General features: G+C 38.0%; 1 protein-coding gene across 2 annotated transcripts in view; it reads left to right on the plus strand.

Moving 5' to 3' along the window:
• The window catches only part of LOC121313001 (SH3 domain-binding protein 5-like), a 40,266-nt gene that overhangs the window by 1,519 nt on the left and 11,785 nt on the right, over positions 1-26,962 (plus strand). For both annotated transcript variants that reach the window (XM_041245075.1, XM_041245076.1), the window contains 4 exons: positions 323-385; positions 8,429-8,557; positions 22,808-22,972; positions 23,098-23,228. In XM_041245075.1, the coding sequence (XP_041101009.1) occupies positions 323-385; positions 8,429-8,557; positions 22,808-22,972; positions 23,098-23,228 (488 nt within the window). The remainder of the gene's footprint in view (positions 1-322; positions 386-8,428; positions 8,558-22,807; positions 22,973-23,097; positions 23,229-26,962) is intronic.

A 26,962-nucleotide genomic window follows, 5' to 3' on the forward strand; every position in this document is an offset into this window, starting at 1 on the left:
CCATAAATAAAATTTAAAAAGCCCAATTTTGTGTTTTCTTGACTTTTTAATTGCTAAATTATAGCCAGCTTTCAATGGTAAATAAATTATAGTTGACTCACACCCGCTACTTCCAAATAATAAAATATATAAAACATATCTAATTACTAACAAATGTCAATACATGTTATACACTTCATGAACAATTTTGTCATCTCTGTATCTTGTCTTCAAAACCTTTTTTAAGGCCTCTGTCTTGACAAGATACCAGATGACTTCAGGCTTAATCAGATACAGATTTCGTCAGTCTTATTATTTTTCTTCTTTTCTTTCTCTGTTTCAGGGGGAACTTGAAAAACTGAACCAGTCGACGGATGACATCAATAGATGGGAAACAGAATTGGAGGTATGTTGGGGTTGCAGAAAATTAGGACTCCTTTGTGCATGAGTATTGTGGGGCAGGTGTTTGGCCATGTTTCCATGTGTATGGGAAATTTCCTTCAAGTTGTTCTCCGTTCAATGTTGTGTTTTGAACTTTTGCCACTGAAGCTGTATACAGTAACTGTGCAACTGTTAAGATTCAACATGCTAGGTCAGGGGTTTTCAAACTTTCTTGGCTCAAAGTCCCATCTCAATAAATCCATGGAAATGTCACATTTTGTTGACCTTACAGTTGCACACTTTTACTCTAGAATGGCACACTCTATTGGAGCAAGCATTGGAATTAGGATTATAAATATCTAAAGATCTGACATCAGGGTATTAAGTGAAATATTGGAAATTCAGTAATTCAATGCACCAAGCAACAGAAGTCATGCAAACAAATTGGTCCCCCGCTCTGGCTGGTACCGATAGACTCTGGAACATTCAGCTGCTCTCAACAATGTGAAGTGTGCTGATAACACTTAATGAAACAATGTGCATTGTGTATTTAAATATGTGCTTTCAGTTTACAAGTTAAATTTTTTTTAATCTTAGAAATTCAGAAGTTTGTACAGGAAAGCAAATTTAAATTTCAATCAGGCTTCCCCCAAGTGACCAGTCATGGTTTCTTATAAGAATTTTTTTTATTCTGAAGACGTGGATTTGATTCCTCAGACTGGATTTATTAAATCAAATATCTTGTTGACTTTGAAGAGAGTCCTGAGGCCTGGCTGGCTGGTTTCCGAGGTGTCCTACATACCTTAATTATTTAGGAAAATGACCACCACTGTAAGCTTATCAGCCCAATAGTTCACTGTATATAGCATAAGATGTATTGACCATGCATTGTTTAGGTAGTGACGATAGAGTATTCAAGCGTCTGTGACTGAAACAGCATGTGTATGATTCTGCAGCATGGAGAGAGAGAGAAAGAGAGAGCGAGAGCGAGTGCTAATCACATCTATTCAGCTTGTGATGGCTAATTAGCATAGCTTTTCACCTTTAAACAGTTCAGGTATATGGACTGAATAATTGAAATGTAGGTGAAGGCCACCACAGGTACACTATACAATTATACTATCTTAACTGCAGTTACAAGCAAAAAAACACTGATCTGATGCATTATTGAAAATGTTTTTTTGTCCAACCTCGTTTTTCTTTTTTTTTCTTTTTTTTTTTTTGTGGCACTGATTGTCTAGATTGCAAACTAACTAGTTCTTTTGGAAAAATGCCAAGGGGGGGGTCAATACCTTCGCAAGCCACTGTACATATTTCTTACCCACATATTAGATTAAGCTGAACATTATGGGACATAAACAATCATATTAAATGCTAAAATGCCAAGTTCAAAACAAGTGAACCTGGGTCTCTTGCAGTCATTCCAAACAGGCCCTTCATTACAGAATGAAACCCCTAAGGTTCAAATTAAACAACTGAAGAGCTGTTTGGAACAAAGCTCTAGAGACTGTTCAGTTCAGCAATTAAGGGCATGATAAGAAAGTGGTCCTGGACTACAATGGATTGGAAGTCCATTGATTTCTAGATAAACAACAGGTGAACTTCATATTCTTAAAAAAAAAAAAAAGAAAAAAAACACATTTGGTGGTTGCAGGACCTTTTGATTCTCTTTTCTATGTAGACAAATCATTTTGTATAGTAATTTACTGTAGTAACTGTATCTTGCTGCTGCTTTACATAAATATCAGTCCTAGGCACATGTTGATGTTTGTGTGCCAGTTTGTACAGTATATATGTATGAAGTATATGAGTATGGGCATCTAAAGAGGAACGCATGTAGCAGAGCAAACTCTTCCCTTTGCTTTGCATCTGTGATCCACTGTGATTGTATTCCAACAACTGAAAGCAAGGAAAGGGATAATACCAAAATGGGTTTTGAATATGCAAAAGAATTCGAAATCGATGAGATAAAGGGCAAGTGCTAAAGGCAGATGGAATAGATTTCCAAATCGGAGCAGCTCTTCGTTCATACCTGTGCCTAATGGGTTTGCATTTTTGATGCCTAATAAATATGTATTTGTATATTAGTGACCTGGCGACCAGAGTTGGAGTCAGTTCCATTTTTTCTATTCCACTTCCATTTCCAAACCCAGTTCCCTTTTATACAATTCCTATTCTGTTTTACGCGATAGTCTTCACTGAGGTTTCAGCCACAGGTTTTATTAGGTTACCTGACAAGTTCATGGAGTTGTATACAGTATTTGTTTGTCTTAATAAAGCCTTTGTCGTAAAATGACTGGAATAGGACTTTGAATTGATTAAAAGGGAATTAGGATTAGAATTAGAATTGACTCCAACACGCTGGCGACGTACGTTGACTGATTAAAATATAATTCAAACAGCCAGGATGTGTCTTCTTTTTATTATGTATGTTGGATTCTTGGATTGGAATAACTCAGTGATTCTTCATGGACTGATCTGTTTGCCTTCTTGATAGTAAATGTTCAGGATTTATATAAAATATGAATGTAGGAATTTGCATAAAACGTGTTGAATGTGAAGTTAGAATCAAAGTAGACTCCTTTATAGGATTCATTTCTTCACCCATAGCCAAAATTTTGTTTATACATTTAGGCCTCACTTGTGCTGCCAGTCAAAATCTTTTTAAAGCATTTAGTATCCTTTCCAATGAGGTCTTCCATTAATTGCAGCAAAAGGGAAGCTAGCCCACTAAAGAGGCTTGTTTTTCAGTTCTTCAAGGTCTTGGAAATTTGCTAATGTTGAGTTAAGGTCACACAGTCAAATTAAACTGTTGACCTTTTGTGAGGTTTTTTATCATTTGACCTGTACCTTGAAAAATATCAGGGACCTGACCTCTTTCAACTGCAGCAACAACAGCTGTAAAAATTACACAAAACATTTTTGGCATTTGAACACGAAAATCAATAATTCTTTTTTATGCATTCTTGGTATACAGCTGTGGGGAAAGCAAGTATTGAAATATACCCCATCATGATGCTGTAGAGTTATGAAAGATCATTTTGAAAGTTGTGGATTGTGCGGCTTAGTAATCTAATGTAAACGGTCTAGATATTAGCTTTTATTTAATTCACACATGTGAAAAAAAAATTAGATTACAATGTTTACTTGTTATCTTTAACTTGGACCTGTGAAGGTCACCTTATTAAATCAGCCAGGTTGTTGTTGATGACTTCTATGAGTAGCTGGAGAGCCTGCCTGTCAGATTGTCAAGATGACCATCAGTACTTTACATGTGATCAAGTTTTCAGAAAACAAAACTTTTTTTCTGTGTTTACATGACTTGGAGTAGATAATACAATTACAATTCTGATAACTTGAACTATGTATGTTAAGGCTGGGGTAATGCCTTATTTTTCAATATCGATTTATATCGTTCTCCAAAAAAGCCAATGCTTTGATTCATCGACGTTGCGAAAGTGGTAAAAAATAAATAAAAATGCAGTAATAAATGTGACGCTGTAGATTACTGTGTAACATTGCAAATAACGCTTTAAAAACTATTATGCATATTAAATTGATTACATCAGTTTATGCATATAGTAATATATATATATATATATATATATATATATATATATATATATATATATATTCCTGTATCGTGTTGATTTGTATCAGTTGGTTGTCAAAGCAAAATAAAAAATAAAAAAAAGTTTAAATCCATAATGACTCAGAGTAACAATCAATCAAGAGAAAAACTACGCAGGACATGTGAATAAAATGCAAATAATAACAGCAGTGCATTTCTAAAAAGCAAGAGTAAAAGACTATGTTTATATTACAAAGAAGTTTTATGCAATGAAATGTGTAAAAATGGTTCTACTGCTCTCTGCATGCTTAAAAAAAAAAAAAAAAAAAAAAACCCTGCAGAGGTCCCTGGTAGCGACTCGTCTGTATCGGAGCATCTTACCTGTTGACTGTCAGCCAAGAATTTGGAAAAGTAAAACGCGTGCTCGGAAATCATAGTTTTAAGATCATGATTGAGGCCTGCAGGGTTTTTATTGAGAACTATTCCGACATCTTTCCTGCTTTCACAAAATTTGCAGCAATTGCAATTACGATACCTGTATCTTGTGTACCAGCAGAATGGGGTTTTAGCTGAGTGTCAGAACAGAGTGCAGACCAGCAAACACTCATTTACATGAGGATCATCTAAAAAACAACAGGACATTTTCAAATGAAGCTCCTGAGAATTATTAAGACTTTGATTTGGAAAGAACACAAGTAATTTTTTTGACTTGGGTATTAAAAGGAACAATTAAGGAACTTTTAAACAACACTACAGTACATAGTTGTGATGTTGACAGCTACCCGCAGAGACATTGGTTGATGCTCTACAACACTGATTTTTACGTTGTGAACGGGGGATTTTCAAAAGAAAGCATTTCATGGTAAGCTTGTCTTTGTCTATTGCTGCTGTCATTACTTATTGTACTGTGTTGCTTGTTAACTTCGTTAATCTGAAATAGTTGCACTGGACAATAATATAACTGTTGATGCAATATGTAAAAACGCAGATGTTGTGGTTCAAAATGCAGATTTTGAGGTGGTGTGCACATTTTTAAAGGCTAGCGCGACCTCTGCATCTCATTAAATGGTCACACAAATTAGTTGTGTTACCAGAGTATCCAAAACATTACTTTCTTTGCTTTCCTTTCTTGCCATCTTACTTTAGAAAATAATTATCAAACATCGGACGATACAGTATTTGTAATTCCAGCACACGCTGTTACCTCCTGCACAGATCCAATCCCATCAGTAAACACTCACAGGGGGTGGGGCAGAGGGAAGAAGGTGAGCTCAACACATGCAGATTGTAAATTTAATAATTATAAATGCGATTCCAAATTAAATTAAAAAAAATAAATAAACAAAAGCTTTTCTTTGTATAAACCCTTTACACAAAAATGATGCACAGGCTTGACTATCGATAGTTGACAAACGATACGATGCATCGATAAATCGACGCTTCACCTCAGCCTTCGTGTACATGGGTTTAATTTTTTGGAAAACATTTGCCCGTACGCAGCAGCAACTAGGTCCTCAGAAGATTAAATATGTATGATTCATATATTTGCTTTTTCCTTGGCGGTTCAGTCAAATTTTGTTGCTATGGAACCGGTCTATTTTAGTGTACAATTTCAACATCTTTTTGTAGTAAGACATTAATGAGCAGTGCCTGGCTGAGGTGTTTTTTTTTTTTGCTAGAGGATGTGTGTTAAGTATATCCTCTGAGTGCGCACCAGTTGCTGTGTTTTCCTTTTTGCTGGATTTTAACAGGAAATCCTTAATTCTGGAGTTCATTCGCAAGGTTTTTTATCAGTTCTTTTCCACTGTTTTCTCCAATCCAGGGCAATATTAAGCAAAGGATGGCAGAATTGCCTGGTCGATGGTTTTATTTTTAGGATACGAGCAGACACTATGCTACTTATTTGAACTGCTTGATTTGTGCTCTTCAGAGATCTTGGGTGGAGATGCCATCCAGACTTTTATTTATTTATTATATGATACAGTATAAATTCAATAACCATGTGATACAATACAGAATATTCAAATACAAAGAACTGCTAAGTAGGCCTGTAGCTTGGAGCCACTTTGTAACCTCAAAGGTTCATCTTTTTTTTTTTTTTTTTTTTTTTAAATTTGCAATTCATCATTTCCACAGTTCCATTCTCTATGATATTAAATATGAAGAGGCTGCAAGTGTTAATTATATGCATAGTCAGATTACAATTTAGCAAAGGAAATGTTCTGGTTTGTAACAGAGAAATCCTAGGCCTCTGCAGCATTCGAAAAACTATAATTGAGGTCCAGCTTTTGTCACAACCTTAGCCGTGTGTCTCTGAATTCTGTTTGTTTCACCTGCTTTATGCCTGTAGTTATATTAAGTACAGTAGACGCTTGTTAGTAGCAACACCTGGTAAGAGCAACCGCCACTTCCGAGCAACATTTCCCTGGGAACACTTTCCTTACGATTAAAAATCCACTTGGTAACAGCAACATTTCCTCGTAACGTCACATCCTCAGCAGTCGCCCTTATCCACGTATCGTAAAACTCCCATTAATTGCCCACGAATGCACCCAAAAGTCTGCACAGTGTGCTTATAAGTTTGTTTTGCAAGGCAAATTTGTTCTCTGCTTGATCAGTCCAGTGTTTATTTCCTGCAATGTGTGAAACAAAAAAATAAAACATTTGCTTTGACGTGATTGCAACTAGAAGAAAATACAGCTGTATAAGGATCATACAAAAGAGTAGACATAAAAGAGCAAGGGGGGGGGGGGGGGGGGGGGGGGTGAATGTAAGTACCGTACAAATCTTACTTATTGTTTGCTATTATATAGTGTATTTGTGCAGTTGGGCATTGTTTCCTTCATAATGACAATAATATTTTATCTGTAAACATGTAATCTACATTTAAAAAAGTAAAGAAAATGAATGTATCGGTAGAGGATGAAATAGAATTAATTTTTTTTAGAAATGTTTTAGAAAGTGTCTTAGCTACAAATATACTTGTAAAGAATGTAGCGTGTACTGCAGCTGTTTTTAAGTATTAAAAAAAACAGGCTGCCTTTTTTCGGACTTCGCTCCCCATAACAGCAACCGCCGCTTAAGAGCAACAGAGCAAAGGGCACCGTTATGTTGCTACTAACGAGCGAAAACACACACAAACAGTAATACCTGTTTAGATAATCCATACATTATAAACTAAGCAGCAGACAAGTTTATATAATTTCATCCCTGATGTACTTGTGTTACCTTGCAGTCACATACTGACTGAATGCCACTCTGGTCATTATTAAACAACCTAGCTTTTTGTTGCACAAAGTAGATATCTTGTTCTTTACATACTCACCCGCTCGATATATCGCAGGTGTCGGGGTCCAGTACAAATCCGCTATGTTTCGAGGGCCGCGATATAGCGGGAGACCCATAGATAAACAAATAGGCTAACAAATACTGTACAACCACTCCCTAGTTTTATCAGGGGCGTCAGGGTCCAGTATAAATCCTCTATGCAACACACTTTTTCTAATTTTTTGTATTAAAAGCAGCACACCGTTTTAATTCATACTGTAGAGGGTAATTGCTTCTCATCAACTTAAGTCTCCAATTAATTTCATGAATCTTCCTCTCCTTTCTCAAATGCCCAAACCACTGCATTGAAAGAATCCATTCCCATTACATAGAGGCATGTTGCTAAGGAGCTGATGTCACTACCCTGTGACTTTTGCTAGTGCATTGCTTAAAAAAAGCTTCAGGCTGTAGATGTGTAATTTGCTTTGTGTTATTGTGCAATGTGTGTGTATATAACAGTACAATGTTAATGCTTTGTTTTTAATTGTTCTGTATATTTTAGTTTGTGATGTGCAGTACAAAATAAAACGAACAGTAATTCTAAGTGAAATTGTCCATGTATATAGCAGCTAAGGCAAGCGCAGTTAGACTCAATAAATGTGGAGCCAACTCCAGGACCTCAATATAGTATAGCAAGGTGAGATATGAGGGCTGGATGTATTTGTTTATTTTTATACTCAAGTTGCATGTGTAAGTTACCTGTAGATTTGCTGAAAATTTGTTTAAGGGTACCTGGAAAATCTATAATGCAAGACATAACCCCTGATACATAACTGTAACATTACTTTACTGGCCTGCTGTTTTGGGTGGAGTTATCCACATGGAACATATCCTTTAGGCAAGCCCTGTAGTTTGTTTATTTTTCTTGGCAGTAAAATTGTTTGCTTAAGTTACAAGGAGTTTTCTTTATGTTTCTCAAAACAAACCAATGCCTGCTGTGTTTTCCAGAAAGGCCTGTGGTCTGGTATAACAATTCATGTTTAAACCTTAAAGCTGCAGGCTGTTTCAGTTTAAACCAGCTTCTAGTCTTTGTTGGAATACTGTTCATAATACCGAAGTAGTCGTCCGGCTCATGTTGTAGTTTGTTATAGTAGTTTTCATTAAATAATCGAGTATTGAAATATAACTTGCTGGCAGGTTTTGGTTTCTGATTGCTGTTGTTCTCTGCAGGAAGCCCGTCAGAAGTTCCGCTCTGTGTTGGTAGAAGCTACAGTCAAGCTTGATGAGCTGGTGAAGAAGATTGGAAAAGCTGTGGAAGAGTCCAAACCTTACTGGGAGGCCCGCAGAGTAGCCCGGCAGGTGAGTGTCACTTAAATACTAACTTTAGAAAGGCTTCTAAAGACTTTTAGTCGAAATGTCAAATAATATTAGCCCCCCACATTCATCAATAGCTAGAATGGGGTACAGTTTCCTTCTTCTGTCACGCTGTGTCTCTGTCTCTGTGCCGATTCCCATCCTGTTATTTAGGAGCGACTGGAACACTGGTCTCTCTGGCCCGATGGTGTGGTCTAGGTCAAGTAAGAGAGATTGTTTTTGCTCTTGTGGGGTTGGATAAATCAGTATTGATCGTCTCATCTGGTGGGCACTCAATGCATTGCGCTTGATTTCCTCTTATTGTTTGTATGGCACTAGTGCAGAGGTGGCCAAACCGCGGCTCACGAGCTGCATGTGGCTCTTTTGTAATTCAAGTGCGGCTCCCGGTGAAATGTTGGGTGACGTACGCTTTGCAGCTCTGATGAACTGAAGAAAGAATAATAAACAAAATACTAAAAGAGAGAAAGTAAAAATAAACACAATTTTATTATTTGTGTTCTCTGTATTCATTCGTGTTAATTATTCTTTCCTCTCTCTCGTTCTCTGTCTCCTGTTTCTTGCACGTTCACTGCAAGGATTTGTCACTTGTTGACTGTCGACACCACTCGCTGGTGCATGCGTATTTCAAAGCCGGGTGTGCAGTTAAAAGAACGTTAGATGTATTTTATGAGCCTGGTTCTTTCTAGTAGTAAGTTAAAGTAATTATGGGTTAGTTTTTATAACTTGAATCAAGTCGATAAAAGTTCGAGCTACGGGTAATGTCTTTGCCAGTGTTCTGGTTAAGAAAGCTGTCTGTTTTTTGTGTGTGTTTGTGAAATACATTTTTAGCCAGTGGCCTCACTGGTGTTGTATAACAGTAAAACAATTGTTCACTTGAGTCTTTTATGTGGTGTAAAATTATCATTTACAAATCGTGTTTTGGCTGCCTTTCCAAAATATGAAGCTGTTTGAGTTTGCTGCACACATCAGTCAGAAGGTTAATGGTCACAACTATGTTAAGTTTCAGTTATCATGCATTCCACAGCAAGAGATAGCTTCATATTTAGAGCCACAGCTGTTGCTAATTAGTGCTCCGACTCGCATGAAGTACAGTAACACAGCGCAAGTAATCTACTTTCCAATCACGTTATTTACATCTCTTCCTTTAAAACAATTCTCTTTTATAAAAGTCAGACATAATTACTAAAACCAGTCAAAGGATCATCAATGATCCACTCTCAGAATCCACATCCTTCCTGTCCACTGCATACTATTTACACAATAACCTTATGTACTAATTATTTTATTTTTTGTCTATTCAGGGTTTATGAATTTAAAATCTGTATCAAAGTCAAAATTTAAATGATTTTGATGTATCGATAGTGCTCATCAGAAACCCACCACACTATTTGGCCCAGTATTGCAGTTTCTGCTTGAGAGGCTCACGGCTGAATTGCAGCAGGTGGTGGTTAAGGGTTTAGGTGTGCTCCCAATTGCTAGTCTTTCACCTAAATTCACAAATTAAGAACAACTTGTACATTAATAATGACATTCTGTATATTTGCTAGTCCCTTAACCACATAAACTAAAATTATTATGTGGTATATGCATCAGTTTAAATATGCCCTTCCTCTAAGATGATATCAACAGTGTTCAGAACATCTGACATGTTGGCAGTGTGTTTAAAGGTATGAACAGTTAACTGACAAACACCCTGAAGATAAGAACATTCCCTCCTGAGGTGTTTTTAAAATATGAACTGAAACAGAACCGGTGTATCTAAAAACGTGTGACTACTTCAGTTAAACTTCTCTTGCTTCTTAACACCACAACCCCATTGCTGCTTAAGAAAGCTGATCGCAGCTTTAATTTGAATTGACTATAAGCTGCAAATTGTTAGGTGTGAGCCACACTACAGTCAGCACTTGGGGTTGTAGTGTTTTGTTCAGTTTGTTTGTTCCCGTGTTTGTTTTGTTTGGCTATAAATAATAGAAGTGTGCAAAAGTGCTTCCCTGTCTGCGTCTGCTGTTTCAAAGGGCGCAGACCAACCTCGCCCGACACCGCTATCCCACACGCTTATGCACACTTTTATTATTTATAAAAAAAACAAACACAGGGACAAGTAAACTGTCTGAATAAAACAGTATAACCCCCAAAATAAAACTCCTCAAAATAAACACACCCAAGCTTTGGCTATCCTAGTGCTTTTCTTATGGTTTTTCTCTCTTTAACACACAACTGCAAACACTCATCTCTATCCTATACACACTGCAAACTCTCATCTCCCTCTCTCCTATACACACTGCAAACTCTCATCTCCCTCTCTCTCCTATACACACTGCAAACTCTCATCTCCCTCTCTCGCCTATACACACTGCAAACTCTCATCTCCCTCTCTCGCCTATACACACTGCAAACTCTCATCTCTCTCTCCTATACACACTGCAAACTCTCATCTCTCTCTCCTATACACACTGCAAACTCTCATCTCTCTCTCCTATACACACTGCAAACTCTCATCTCTCTCTCCTATACACACTGCAAACTCTCATCTCTCTCTCTCCTATACACACTGCAAACTCTCATCTCTCGCCTATACACACTGCAAACTCTCATCTCTCTCTCTCCTATACACACTGCAAACTCTCATCTCTCTCTCTCCTATACACACTGCAAACTCTCATCTCTCTCTCTCCTATACACACTGCAAACTCTCATCTCCCTCTCTCCTATACACACTGCAAACTCTCATCTCCCTCTCTCCTATACACACTGCAAACTCTCATCTCCCTCTCTCCTATACACACTGCAAACTCTCATCTCCCTCTCTCCTATACACACTGCAAACTCTCATCTCTCTCTCCTATACACACTGCAAACTCTCATCTCTCTCCCTATACACACTGCAAACTCTCATCTCTCTCTCCTGTACACACTGCAAACTCTCATCTCTCTCTCCTGTACACACTGCAAACTCTCATCTCTCTCTCCTATACACACTGCAAACTCATCTCATCTCAAACTCTCTCTCCTATACACACTGCAAACTCTCATCTCTCTCTCCTCTACACACTGCAAACTCTCATCTCTCTCTCTCCTGTCCAAGTACACACTGCAAACTCTCATCTCTCTCTCTCTGCAATACACACTGCAAACTCTCATCTCTCTCTCTCCTATACACACTGCAAACTCTCATCTCTCTCTCTATACACACTGCAAACTCTCATCTCTCTCTGAGCTCTATCGGTCTCACTCCTCTACACACTGCAAACTCTCATCTCTCTTTTTGATACACACTGCACAACTCTCATCTTCAATCACTCACCACCTGGCCACATTCCATACTCTTCCACTCAAACAATCAACAACCATGTGGCTTGACAAATGGTGGCCATCTTGGTTACAGGGTAAAATGCATCATCATATTGTTTAACTTGATGTGGACTAGCTCTTGTTTATTAAAAATGTCTCACTTTTTTATATCTCTATTAAAAGATGCGTCATGTACACGATGCAGCTTGGCATACTGTATTCTTCTATAATTTGTCAGCATTGCAATCATATTAGTTCATTTTCTCTCCTATTTAGGGATTCAAACTCTCATCTCTCTACTCTTGACCTAGTAGGGGAGTGGTTTGAGCTACGTCACCGCACTGACAAAGGCCTCATCTCCTGCGTTCTCTCACACATACACACTGCAAACTCTCAGGCTCTCTCCTATACACAAAAAGCTGCAAACTTCACATCTCTCTCTCCTTTTCATTTTTCTATACACACTGCAAACTCTCTGGGCTCCTAAACCGCAAGTGTGAACGGGGTGTTGTTGCGATCTCATATCTCTTAAACTCTAGACACACTGCAAACTCTATCTCTCTTTTAGTGTTTTGCCAAAAAGGGTAACCATGATGTCAGTATCACACTTTTGCAACTCCATTAGGAATACTCTCTCTGTATACACATTGCAACGGTAGAATCATCTCTCTCTCACAGTAACCTTAAGTATGCACACTGCAAACTCTCATCTCTCTCTCTCGCCTATACACATGCAAACTCTCATCCCTCTTGCTCCTATGCACAATGCAAACTCTCCTACACTCCCCTTTATACCATGTGGCCAGGGGTTTATTTACAATTAACCCTTACTGGGTCCATTTATTCAGCGCTTGTCAGTGTACGTCCTATTTTCTGTCCAATTTATTTTCAAACTCCATTTGTGACCCCTGGTCCTTGTTTTTTTTTCAGGCTGTTTCCCTATGCGTTTTTCAGACTAAATACCTTTTAGGTTTTGAATGCTTGAATTAGGCACGTAGTCTTCGCAAAAGTACACTCGGTACTTTATCTCCACATGCCAAGCCCCACCCCCGGAATAATTTCTTTGCACTCTTTCTAGAGCAGCAATATATTTTTTATAGCGAGGTGACCAGAACTGCACACAATATTCATTTCTTACAATGCATTGTACAGTTTTAACATACTTCCCTTGATTTAAATTCAACTCTTTATACAATGTATCATGTTAGCCTTTTTTATAGCTTCCCTGATAAATCCTCTCCTGAATCACTCGTTTTATAATGCACCAAACTCCTCAATAATGCGATCCAAGTCATTATTTTATTACTATAACATCTCAGCAAATTTAACAAGCTCTGCAAATCTAAATGCAATATTCGAGGACCTAATTATCTGGATGCAGAAGCAGCTATCTCCTTTGTTTATGTCCATGTTATCTCTGTGGTGCATGGGGCTATCAATCAGATACACCCTTTTTTTTCCCAGCTTCATTGAGCTCCTATCGGTCTCACTAGGAAATTGAAAGGTTTTCTCTGCTTTTGCAATTATCTATTACTTGTGCTTTACGTCTTTTTGATGTCGGACAGTGTCCGACAGGACTGCAAAGGGTTAATCATTCAATCACTCACCACTTGGCCACATTCCATACTCTTCCACTCAAACAATCAACAACCATGTGGCTTGACAAATGGTGGCCGTCTTGGTTACAGGGTAAAATGCATCATCATATTGTTTAACTTGATGTGGACTAGCTTTGTTTATTAAAAATGTCTCACTTTTTTATATCTCTATTAAAAGATGCGTCATGTACACGATGCAGCTTGGCATACTGTATTCTTCTATAATTTGTCAGCATTGCAATCATATTAGTTCATTTTAAACTCCTATTTAGGGATTCAAACTCTCATCTCTCTACCCTTGCTGTAGTAATATTGGAGTGGTTTGAATTGGTTTTAGTCACCGCACTGACGCGTTAAGGCCGGCCCAGGGCCTGCGTTGGGTTCACACAGGCAGATAGGCCGGCCCTGAGGCGGCATTGGTACTTTAGGCCGCATCAAAAAGCTGGTCTAAATTTCACCCGGCCCAGGGCCGTTGTGGTCTGACTTTTCATTTTCTCGAGCGTTTTACACATTTGAGATAAATGAAGGCGGCCCTGGGCCGGCCTAAACCGCAAGTGTGAACGGGGTGTTGTTCCGATCTATATTTTTTAAACTCTAGAACAGTGGAAACTTATTTTTTTTTAGTGTTTTGCCAAAAAGGGTAACCATGATGTCTAGTATCCTTGGTAGTCGTTTTAAGCAAGTTTTGAATATTAAAGCTGCAGTGTCACTCCATTAGGAATACGTCTGTATACAATTTAAACGGTAGAATAATGGTCAAATACCACAGTAACCTTAAGTATGCAATAAGGTACGACGGGGTGTCTGTATTCGTCCAATACCGCGTTGTCTGTGACGAGGCAAAGCAGATTACTCTGTATATTGTATGTATACAGACTTCCTGAAGGACTTTATTGCATTTATAATATTAGGTCAAATTGGCACTTAAACTTTTTCTTTTTGGTTTGCCCTCTGATTCCAAGTAAAATACCGCGTTGTCTGTGACGAGGCAAAGCAGATTACTCTGTATATTGTATGTATACAGACTTACTGAAGGACTTTATTGCATTTATAATCCAGGTCAAACAGTGGATTTTGAAACCTAAAGAAAAAAAACCTGAACTCATTTTGTTGTTGTTTTTTTATTAAATAACCTTATGCCAAAGAAAAGGGAACCAAAAGTACTCCCATTTATAAGTTTATACTACACAAGCTGAGTAAGTTAATTTAATTAAAACAGGACTATTTATTTTTGATGTGTTAAATTGTACATTGCTATTGAATGTACCTTGTTTAAAAAGCATGCTGAAAGTAGATATTACACAAGTAAACTTCCAGTGTTGTTACTAATGATTGTTACACATTTGGGATGTCACTGTATTACATTTTGATGGTATGATAACAAGTAATTAAACGTTTTCATTTGTTACTCTCAATACCTTTAGACATTTTTAATGTTAAACGTAAGCTTTCTGACACTTGACTGACCTCCTCTCAAACATCACAGCTATACTGCTTCACTGTTAACACAGTAGCTGTCAGTCTCTATGAATTTCCTTATTCCCACCCTCCCGAACGATTGATTTGTCAATAATTCAGACTAAACCTGCCCCTGGGATCTGCAGCAAACAGCTGTTGGTTAGAAAGCAAAATAGTAAACTGTTCAAGTTTTCCCATTTGTTGGGAACTAACTTGGTCAAAACAGATTTAACAGTGGCAGTTCCATGAACGTTATCCTTCCCATTTATTTTTCTACTGCCATTTAACGTTATGCTGATAAGTTCACTTTGGATATTTGTAGGTCACACTGGCGTAAAAGTCGCTCCCCCCTTTTTGAGACTTGAGAAAAAAACTTTGTGTTTTAAAATACTTTTTTACAATTCTTTTTTTTCCTACATGCTCAACACCCATAAATAAAGATATTCACACAGGTTTAGCTTTGAAATAATCCTTGTTTGCAACATTTTATTCCATTAATAATTTTAGTGTTTTTTGTTTTTAGTCTGCTAAAAAAAATAAACACTGTTATAAATTTAGATTTACAGTTTTTTTTTTTTTTTTTTTGTTTTTTTTTTTTAACAAAGCACCTTCGTAAATGTTCATACAGATCGATCAACTATCTGTTTGAGCGACTACTGTACTGTGTGCTGAGAAACGGACACTAACAGCACCAGCGGAGATGACAGGAAAAAATTCTCTCAGCCGTGTTACCTTGCCGACCATGAAGCTCCGCCTGAAATTCACACCGATGACACAAATAAAATTATTTTATTTTACATTACATGTGTTGCTATTTACAAAAATGCTGCCTGGCTAAGAATTACTATCTACAATAATTAATGTACTCGCATAAACATGCAGTCTTCACTAAAGGCCCAATTTAAAGACCGTACGTTTTACTGTAGCCCTCTGGATGAAATTGTTAGCTAGATTTTTTTTAATTAGCAGTGGGAGAAAACCACTTCAGTAAGTACAATAGAATCTATCAGAACTGACGGACGCTGTATCTACTAGGTTTAGATACTAATGAGAGCATTATAAATACAAAAGAAAAACAAGGAAACATGTATTTTCAAGAAAGCTGGGAGACTTTGCAGTGTTTAAAAGTACAAAATCCATTTATACAATTTACAGTTCTGTTTGTGAAGCATCCACACTGTAATTTGACAGAACAAGTGATTTATTTGCACTGTGCGGGACCTTATTTTCCCCCATTGGTGCATGAGCCCTGGAGCACTCACAGAATCAGTCAGGGTAGTAATCCGGTATAAATCCCCACATTTTTGTAAAATGACTTTACACTTCAACTTTACACTTACTAAATTCAAACAAACTTCACATCCGCACAGAGGGAGAACACAAACGCAAAACGTCATTAAGTGGGGTTGGCATTGCAGGCGAGATGACTGCTAGTTCCGAGTGACTGTTTTCTAAGCATTATTTGTAAATGCTTATTCACCACTGCTACACCCTGTTAGAAAAAGTACTTTCTTGCATTTTTTAAACGCAAGACTGAACGTGAGAGTATATGTGTACATTTGTTTTAAGTACTCATCCAGAGGACTACTGAGACATGGACATCAACTATTCCTCATCAGATTTAATTCGCCTCGGGCAAGATGGAGTTTTTAACCCCGAGTCATGCCAGCCAACCAACTACAGTCTACATTCCTTCTCGGAAAGAGAAAATTTAGAGACCTTGTCCAGAAGGAGGAGGGCAGGGTCCTGTGGGAAGAGCCTCCCGATAATAGCAGAAATGGTGTCAGCTAGCAGGCCCAAAATTGCTGAAAATCTGGGCAGTCCCACCGTATATGCGTTAAAGTGCCTGGTACACCTAGGTTGCACAAAGTACAATGGGGATGAGGAGCTAGACCCGTATAATGCCTTTTGCGAGGAGTCCTATAAGTTCAGTGGCATATTTTAAAGTGAATAAATTGGTGATTTGGATTATTAGATGCTCCAAAAACATTCCCCCACACCAAGTCCCAATCAATAGACCCTCCCCACTGTGCTAAATCCTTCTCCCATAACTTTAAAAAAGGCAGTGACAGTTTTTGCAAACTTTATCACTGAGCACAATCTTTTTGTTTTTCATATCAGTCCACTTTGCAAAGCTGCATTTCCTGACTGAAACATCTGTAACAAATACGGGTTAGGCCATGCAAAAACCACTGCAGTAATCGAAGTCTTTAGCTTTGAAATTATTGTTGGGCTATTTTTCACCGAGCAGACGGTGTTGTGTCGAATTTTGCCCCTTGCTGAATTTTGCACTGCTTTTGAGAGATGCACATGCGTGACTGTTTTGTTGAAGTTTGTCAGTGTGATTACTTAAGCTGTTGGTGTATTCATCAGCATGGTTTACAGTGAACTTTCGGTAGATGTAGCCTCAGACAGCTCATGCCATTTTTAAATATGTATTTAGACCCTAACATGAATGTAGACGCATTTCGTTTCATCTAAACTGGCATTTTGTGTTTTAAAATTAAATATCCAACAAAACATGTGCTTTTTACACACTGCCCGTGAACACTCTGCATCTCCTCTGCCTGCAACTCCAACTTATTTGGTAACACATGACGTCAAAGTTATATGTTGAATACCTGTGAAATAAAAATGGAATTAAAACATATTATTTTAGGAAGCCTATTTATTATTATTATTATTATTATTATTATTATTATTATTATTATTATTATTATTATTAATGCCACTTTTTAATCAGTTGTACTTCCATTGAATCCTGCCTGCCTTTGTCTGAAAGTTCTGAACTGGTTTTCTGAAGAAGTGTTGGAAACAGGAGTAATGAAGGGGAATCGACTGGCACTGCAGCAAAAGAAGTGCCGACAACAAGGACCTGATCAACAGTTTAAAAAAAAAAAAAAAAAAAAAAAAAATGGCTTGCTTTGCATGGTTTCCTGGCAGGTGTTTTTGATCGCTTAAACATTCTTAACACATCACTCCAAGGACGAGATTGTCTCTCTCTTCTCTCGCTGACAAAATCGAAAGCTGGATGAAGAAGCTGTCTTTGTGGTACGATCACGTAAACCGTGGCAGCCTGGAAGCATTTGTCTTTTTTCTTTTACTATTGGCTGTAAAAAAATATATATATTGCATAGTCACCTTCAAGCAATAAAAATTGATGTGCATATTGTGCAGGGAGACGGAAAGACATGTGAAGTACAAATAAGCTTGCTGATATGGTTGTCCATGTAAAACAAAGATACAAGAGGCCAAATCAAAAAAATTGCTTTACATTCCGGTAAGCATAATATATAGCAAGTTTTAGTCGAAGTAATATGTGTTTCTACAGCTTTAAAGAATGTATTTAAGAGCTCTGACTGGTGCTTGTCTGTTTCTAAATGTATTCAGGTACATCTGAGTAGGTCTGAGATCACAGGACTGTAAAACCTTGATTGATTTGCGTTCGAATACTGTATCCACTCTGCTTGGTGCTACTTATTGTGTTTTCTTTTCAATGATGTGAATCTCAAAAGTGTGCTTTCTCGTCTAGATTAATGTAATGTAAAATATGGTATGGTTGCTGTTGAAATTTGTTATATAATGTCCATCTTACCCCTAATGATATTTGATGTCACATTTGCTTATTCTCCTGGAAGAATGAGTCTGAAGGAACATTCAGATCTGATCTTTGATAAATTGGTCTCCGGTTCAATCTTTTATGTTTTTGTTTTAAATAACTGGGCTGATCCAGCCTGTGGATTTCCTGATGGATGAGACATTTTTAAACTGCATGAGACCACTGCTTCTGCACTGTTGGCTAAAGGGGAAACTAATACAAGTTGGCATGGCTTTAGTTTATGGCCTGGTTCACTGCATAATCCATTATCTGAAGTAATTACTGTTAGAGGGGCAGTGGCAGGTCATTTAAATCGTACTTCTTGTGTATGAAGGTGTTTTCTTCTCCCGGAGATTGCTGATGGTCTCGACTGCTAGCTAGTTTCTTGTAAATGATTTTTAGCCCCCATGACACACATACACAGATACTACTGTGCCTAATGTAATCTCTTGGTGATTTTAATATGAAGTAAGTAATGCGATGTGTTGGGTTTTGGGAAAACTGTATTTAAGACGTTTACATGTCTTCCCAAAATGTCTGTATATATTTGATAACCATTGTGTAAAGAACTGCTGTAGAATCAAAAAACTAAAATTGACTTACAAAACAAAGGAGCAGATTTCTTCCCTACAGTAGTACATTACACCCTAGTTTCTGAGTTTCACAAAGAGTTAAAGGTATGTTTTTGTTGTTGTCTGAATTTAATGATGGACACTGATTTTGTATCTTTTTTTGTTCTTTTTCTCTTTCCTCTTTTCTCTAACAAGACCAGCTTCGCTTATTCATTTTGAGGCCGGTACCCCCACACAGTGTTCTGTATGAACAGTTTTACTCCAGTCATTTGAAAGGTTAATACATCCTATTCCGTTTTATAGAAACCACATGAGTGTGCTTGACAACTAACTTGTTACAGGTCTGAAATCACAGTGCACAATACATCAGGAAGAAGTACCACATTAAGGAAACTGATATTTCTTCCCCTTTGGTAAAGTGTAACAGGTGAGCAGTTAATGGTTGCACACTGGTGTACTGGCTGAATTTAGAGAGAAGACATGTTTCAAGACTTCTCAAACAACAAGAGTGCTTTGGAACAGAAAATTGTATACAAATTCAGGTCACGATGGGCAAGGCAATGTTGCCTTTGTTGGGCGTGAAGATTTAGTGGCACCAAGGCAGTTCTCAAAAACATAAATCCAACCCAAGGGCACCATGGCGATTTCATACTCCTTCATAGAACAGCAAAAAAATCCTCCCAGTTAAAGCATTTCATATCATATTGCAGTGTTGAGGCAAATCATCTGACTGTTTGCTGTTAATTAGACTTGGCCATTATCCTAACCCAGGAGGACAACAAACCTTTAACCAGTTTTGGTAACCTTATTACAAGTGGTGCCTTGCAGCGATTGAAATATCATATGTTTAATTTCCCCTCAGGAGGCCAAGCTGAGGTACTTGGTCTGCATTACTGTACAATGAAAAATGTCCTGACAAAAAGCACATAGCAGAAGCCAGGGTTAAATTAGTTTAGCCCTTAATTGCTATAAAAGAAGAGAACAGATTCTGTAATTGTTCTAGTTGTTTGTCAGATGCGCCATTCAGTTTGTTATTTTGTAGTTCCAAATTGCCGTTGTTACCCCCCCCCCCCCCCCCCCCCCCCCCCCCCCCAATTACCTTTTTTTTCCATAAAAAAAAAAAAAATGATATCGCCAAAATACTTTTGTTTGTTGGTTCGACCATCCAAGGTGCACCCGTGGTTGGGGAGGTAAAGTCATCGGAGACTGCTTCACCTTACCGCACTACAGCAGCCCTAGCGGACACACGCGGTGCTGGCCATTGTGAAATCAGTAATGTCAAATATTCAGAACCTTAACATTTTTATAATTATATTGGCACCGTTAACCCTTTAAGGACCGTGATCGTGTAAACACGATCATACTGAAGTGTCGTTCACGATATAAAAAGCTCTTTGTTTATTTGACTTACTGAGCCTACAATACTGTGCAGTACAGCTTGTTAACCCATATCATTGGATAGGGGACGAATTGCATTTCACTGCCTGCTTTGTATTTTGTTTTGTTTTTTGTTCGTGTGATGTTTCTGAGACGGGCTTTTCATTTTTAAAGGGCGGAGACATTTTCAGCAGCTCGCAGAAACAAAACATGACAAAGAAATTGTTTACAGCTCAGAAGAAACACTGTAAATCTGATGTATTTGACTTAGTTGTATTAGAACATGTGTTCTGTTGTATTTTAGTGTACATGTTTTTACGACATGTATGCATATCAAGAAAGGAGTTATTTCATTAAATAAATTTATCAGGTATGTTTTTTTTCCTTATTACTGATGATAATGGAATGAAGGACTATGACTATTTGTAAATATTTATTTTGAGGAAATAAGAGTACTGTGGTGTCCATTTATTGTTTATAAAGACCCTGAGAATAAATGTGTATTATGTCATTGCAATCACGCAGGTGAAACAATGTCTTGTAATTTGCCCAAACATTAATATTTTTGTAGAATTCAAGCAGCTGTGCTTTTAAAAGTGTAGAGAAATTGTTAATGCTAATGATAAAGTATGATAAAACATGCAGCGTCAGAAAATGGCTTTTCATTAATGATGTTTTATAGCAGTGCAACAGGGGAGTTTTATTCTTGATTCATCAATAATTTGATGCAGTGTGAATAGAGTGACTAGCTCACTGTTGTATAACTGTTGGCAACGTCAGCTGTTTAAGGTGTGATCTGTTTCTCTAAAAACACCTGTCATATAAATCCTTTTTTACCGTTTCTGTTTCACTTTTGTACATCATAATATAACATTAACCATAAAACATTTAAACAGTTCTATGTTAGGTGTATTGCTCTGCAAAGTCATACTGTAATTTATGCTACATATAATGACTAATGAGTCACGGGAGATTTATTTCAGCTTTTGCACTTTTTCATGGGTTCATGTCAGCCCTGCTGGTTTTCTTCGAATACTATTGATCAAACAGTAATCTGGACTCTAAAATGATGCAATCTGTTGCAAATGTTAATTACACCTACTTTCATGCAAGGTAAGTCACAAGTGTGGTTTGTTCATGCAATAACACCCTCGCTGTGTTATCCATTTTGCAGCCTGTGTATTTTTGCTAAAATGGCCAAATGGGAATCGTTACACTTTGGCATTGCCCAAAACATTTGTCTACTTGACTTTTGTACAAGTTATACCTTCTAACCCTTAACCTAATATGTTTTGATGATCTATTATTAATTACCAAGTTGCAAGAAAATAATAAAGATTTTTAAAACTTTACAATCTTTACGATGCGAAATCAGTTAGTCAGTATGTGTGTCAAGTATTGCTTATTGCCATGTCTACAGTAAATCAAACACTTCATGTCAGCATTACAGTTGAGGCACCATGTTACAATTGCAGAACCCATGTTTTGGTGGTTATGTTCCAAAACCCCCTGCAGTGTTTGCAAGAAACACATTACTTTACCCATGCTGTCAATATTGAAACTCCAGTTCATGCTTCCTCTTGAAAGGAAGGGAGCTTGATCTGCGATCCTTGGTAAATGTTGAGAAAGGTATTTGATTTAGATGTGTGATTAAACATTTTAAGAGTCAGCAATGTCTTTAAAAATATGTCGCTATAATGTATTTAACAGCACAGACATCCCAGGTCACAGCACAGATAACGTAATATGTTTCTTATAAACTTTATAGAGGTTCATACGTTTCACTGTGAGCATGTGACATGCTTTTGGTAGAGCCTCGATAAAAATGTAAGTTGTAAAAACATCAGTACAGGAAATAACAAACTTTAGGTTTGCCCTTTCTGCATTGCAGATCTCTTTCCCACAAGCTCAGCTTTTTCTAACTGCCTGCAGTAAAACCTGGAAAGCAACATTATTCCCATCATTGTATTTTAGTACTTTGTTGTGAGTATGAACCTTCAGATAAAGATTATTTATTTAGTGAAATATCATGTCTTGAATGAAAACGCTTGCTTTTAAATAGTTTCGGTAATGAGAGACTTCAATGAACTGTGTGATGTTATCTTGTTTGTATAATGAAATGGTTGAAGTAAATATTTAAAGTTTTTTTCATTGAAAGCCATGCTAGAAATGATTCCAACCCTGCTGTAGCCTGGGGACTGCTGGCAGGATTGTCACACGCTGCATTGGCTGCCTCTGTGTTCCCTTCTTTATCAATGCTGGGAGTTAGAGTTAGAGTTAGGCTCTCTGGGTATTTCAGAGTGCTTGCTTGACTGCGGTTCTTTTCTGTCTTTGTGGTTAGGCTCAGCTAGAGGCTCAGAAAGCCACTCAGGATTTCCAGAGGGCCACCGAGGTGCTGCGAGCCGCCAAGGAGACCATTGCACTGGCAGAGCAGAGGCTGCTGGAGGATGACCAGAGGCAGTTTGACTCTGCCTGGCAAGAAATGCTCAACCACGCCACCCAGCGGGTAACTGAGTATTAACTAAATGATCTTCCAATATACAGTCAGTTCTTTAAAAACCCTACAGCCACATCTGTGCACGGTGTGTGTGTGGCTAGTCTGTGCTAATCCCCTCTCTCTCCGTCTTTCAGGTAATGGAAGCTGAGCAGACAAAGACTCGGAGTGAGCTGGTGCACAAAGAGACTGCGGCCAAGTACAACGCTGCCATGAGCCGCATGAAGCAGCTGGAGAAGAAGCTCAAGAGAGCCATCAATAAGTCAAAGTGAGTCCAGAGAGCCACGCTGAAACTGAGGCATGAAATGGGCAATCCTGTTGCTCCTTTGGTAGGGAGGCGTAAGGGTCAGTGCAGGGTTTGATTCCACCCAGTTAACAAATAAAACTATAAAAAATACAAAGAACCTATGCTGTACGTGCTGCTAACCTTAGTAGAGTTATTAGTACTGCTACTTAGTAGCTACACTATGGATAGTAGCCCCATTGTTTTGTTTTTTTAAAAGGACTGGGTAAAACAAAAACCACATGGGTGCTGACTTCTGTGGCGTACAATTATCCCCACCCACCCCACCCCTCCCTGGGGTGGGGGGCAAAGTGTTGCATCAAAGAATTCTCGATGAAAATCTATTGGCCCATTTGGGATGTGTGTACTTTTTTGTGCTTTTGTTAGTGGTCCAAAAAGAAAACAAGAACAAATGCTAAAGTTGGGAGATTTGAGAAGTAAAGAATGACTGTATATATACAGACATATACACACATAGTGGAAAAACAATTTATAATGCATTTTTGGAGTTTAAAAAAAAAAAAAAAAAAAAAAAAAAAAAAAAAAAGAGACACCCCAGAAGTGTTTATTCCACATGAATGCACTGCTACCTTTACTACACACGCTTGAAGCCTGAAAGCTTCATTTATCATGTAGTTTCTGTGCATGGGACAGGAGAAGCCTTTCAATTTTCTTTTACCTTTTATTAATTATTATTTCAAATGGTGGTCTCTGCATATACTGTGTTCATTAACTGCACGCCGTCTTACTACGGCAGTAGATTGATGAAGAGGTAATGACAAGAAACCAGATGAAGGATCATCTTATTGGATTATTTTTTATCAACATACAAAGCTTCTTGCGTATACCACATCAAGATTAATGACTCTTTGTCTCAAGCAGACCTTAAACAAGGTTGCTTGACCCCTTCCATCAATTATTATTATTATTATTATTATTATTATTATAGTGTTATTAACAAAATGGGCATTTTTACCACATTCGGTCACATTCTCACCATGAGTTGCAGGGCTCTTTGTTTGCACGCACACAACACCTGGATGGAACCCTTATCTCCATCACAGGGGTTATGTATTGGGCTGCATTTATTTCACAGTCATGAATGGCTTATTTTCATTGTCAAAAAATAGGTATTTCAAGATATGTCGCGATTTTGAAACAAATAAGTGTTGTCACTTTCAAAATGTATAATTTTCATTTTCTCTACAGTTATAATACAACAAATATTCCTAAGTATTTAAATGCTTACCTGAAAAACTGTAAATACTAAATAGTGGAATATTTAGTTTATGTCCCATCTTTTAAAGGTGTTCTATTTTCACTATTAGTGAATTCTCAAACAAAAGTATAAACATAACATAATTACATGTAAAAATCAGACATGTGAAATATCCCTGTCTTTACTGGACAGAACGGTCATTAGCAGAAATATTTGATGCAGCTGGTGTCTTTTTTCCTTTTTTTATTGGACATTTTAAAGAAATCGTCCAGCTCTATGGAATGTGTTCAGTCATTTACCGGAAGCAAACTAAACCAGCTGCCAGGTTCATAAATTATTCTATTTATTTATTTATTTATTTATTTATTTATTAGCAGACACCCTTATCCAGGGTGACCTTACAGTTGTTACAAAATATCACAGTATAAAATATAATGAAGTAGAAAATAAGATCAAATTCAAATGAGCAAAATAAAGAATACAATAAATTACAATTTAAAAGCGAGTTCAACTGAGAGCAGTTAAACTTAATTGCTTGTACGAGTAAAGTCCATTAAGAGCACATAGTATGTACGATATGGATAAGAACGATTTCAAATAAGAGCAATTACAAAAAACGTGAATATGGATACCTATAAGAGTAAAATCAAATACAAGATACAGGACGTAGTTATAATTAAAAGCAACAGTAGAATACGGCATGGTATGGAGCAGTTCAGTACGAGTAGAAGCTGATGCAAGTACTGGTACGGTTGGGTGCTGTATAGTTGAGAGTTGTGAGGTTTACAGATGCTGTCTGAACAGGTGTGTCTTGAGGAGGTGCCGGAAGGAGGTCAGGGACTGAGCAGTCCTGATATCAGTGGGTAGGTCGTTCCACCACTGAGGGTTAAGGAGTGGTCTCTGGAAGCGGGGGAGCGGGGGAGCGGGGGGGGGGGGTACAGCTAATTTGCTGGTGGTGGAGGAGTGTAGCGGGTGAGTGTAAGTGTAGGGAGAAATGATAGTCTGGAGGTGGTGGGAACAAAAAGGTCAAGATAGCGATAGGCGAGTTCAAGAATTTTGAATTGCATGCGAGCAACGATAGGGAGCCAGTGCAGGGAGCGGATCAGCGGTATAGTGTTGGAGAAACGAGGAAGGGAAATACAAGGAGAGCAGCTGAATTTTGGATGAGCTGGAGCAGACGGATGCCAGGAGCAGGGAGGCTGACCAGGAGGGAGTTGCAGTAGTCAAGGCAGGACAGTACCAGGGCTTGAACTAGGAGCTGTACAGAGTAATCGGTGAGGAAGGGGTGAATTTTGTGTATGTTCCTGAGGAAGAAGCGACAGGAGCGTACCAGAGTAGAGATGTGCTGAGAGTAGGAGAGGGAGGGGTTGAGGGATAAATGCAGTGTAACACGTAGTGCGTCAATAAGGCAAATGTTTGCTCTATTTATTTTAAAGTGATTAAAAAAAAAAAAGTGTATTTGCACTATTCTTTCAGAAATGGGAATTATCACAGGGAACTGCTTATTACACAGCAATAGGTACATTTTACCCCCCCCCCAATACAGTGCCTATAGAAAGTCTACATCCCCTTTAAAATGTTTCACCTTTTGTTGCCTTATAGCCTGGAATTAATTCATTTTTTCATTTATCTGCACATCCTACCCCACAACTTCTAAGTGAAAAAAATATTCTAGAAAATTTGTAAAAAATGTAATTAAAAATAAAAACTGAAATAGCTTGGTTGGATAAATATCCACCCCCGTTATAATAGCAATCCTAAGTTAGCTCAGGTTTAACCAATCGCCTTCAGAAATACCCGACAAGTTAATTTAACTTTTGTTAAATTGTAGTGATTCACATGATTTCAGGATAAATTCAGTAGTTCCTGTAGGTTCTTCTGCTGGGTAGTGCATTTCAAAACAGACTCAACCATGAGCACCAAGGCGCTTTCAAAAGAAGTTGTTGAAAGGCACAGATTGGTATGGGTATAAAAAAACATATCAAAGGCCTTGAATATCCATTGGAGCATGGTCAAGACGATTAAGAAGTGGAAGGTGTATGGCACCACCAAGACCCTGCCTAGATCAGCCCATCCCTCCAAACTGGATAACCGAGCAAGAAGGAGACTGATCAGAGAGTCTACCAAGAGGCTGGTGGCAACTTTGCAAGAGCTACAGGCTTTTATGGCCAAGGCTGGTCAAAGTGTGCATGTGACAACAATATCCCAAGCACTCCACAAATCTGGCCTGTATGGTAGGCTGGCAAGAAGGAAGCTGTTACTCAAGAAAGCCCACCTTGAATTCCATTTGAAATATGCAAATAAACACTCAGGAGCCATGTGGCAAAAGGTTTTGTGGTCTGACGAAACTAAAATTGAACTTTTTGGCCTAAATGCAAAGCATTATGTTTGGCGCAAACGCAACACAGCGCATCACCTAAAGAACACCATCCCTACTGTGAAGCATGGTGGTGGCAACATCATGTTATGAGGATGTTTCACATCGGCAGGGACAGGGGCA

The sequence above is a fragment of the Polyodon spathula genome, chromosome 3 (assembly GCF_017654505.1).
Source record: "Polyodon spathula isolate WHYD16114869_AA chromosome 3, ASM1765450v1, whole genome shotgun sequence".
Lineage (NCBI taxonomy): Eukaryota > Metazoa > Chordata > Actinopteri > Acipenseriformes > Polyodontidae > Polyodon > Polyodon spathula.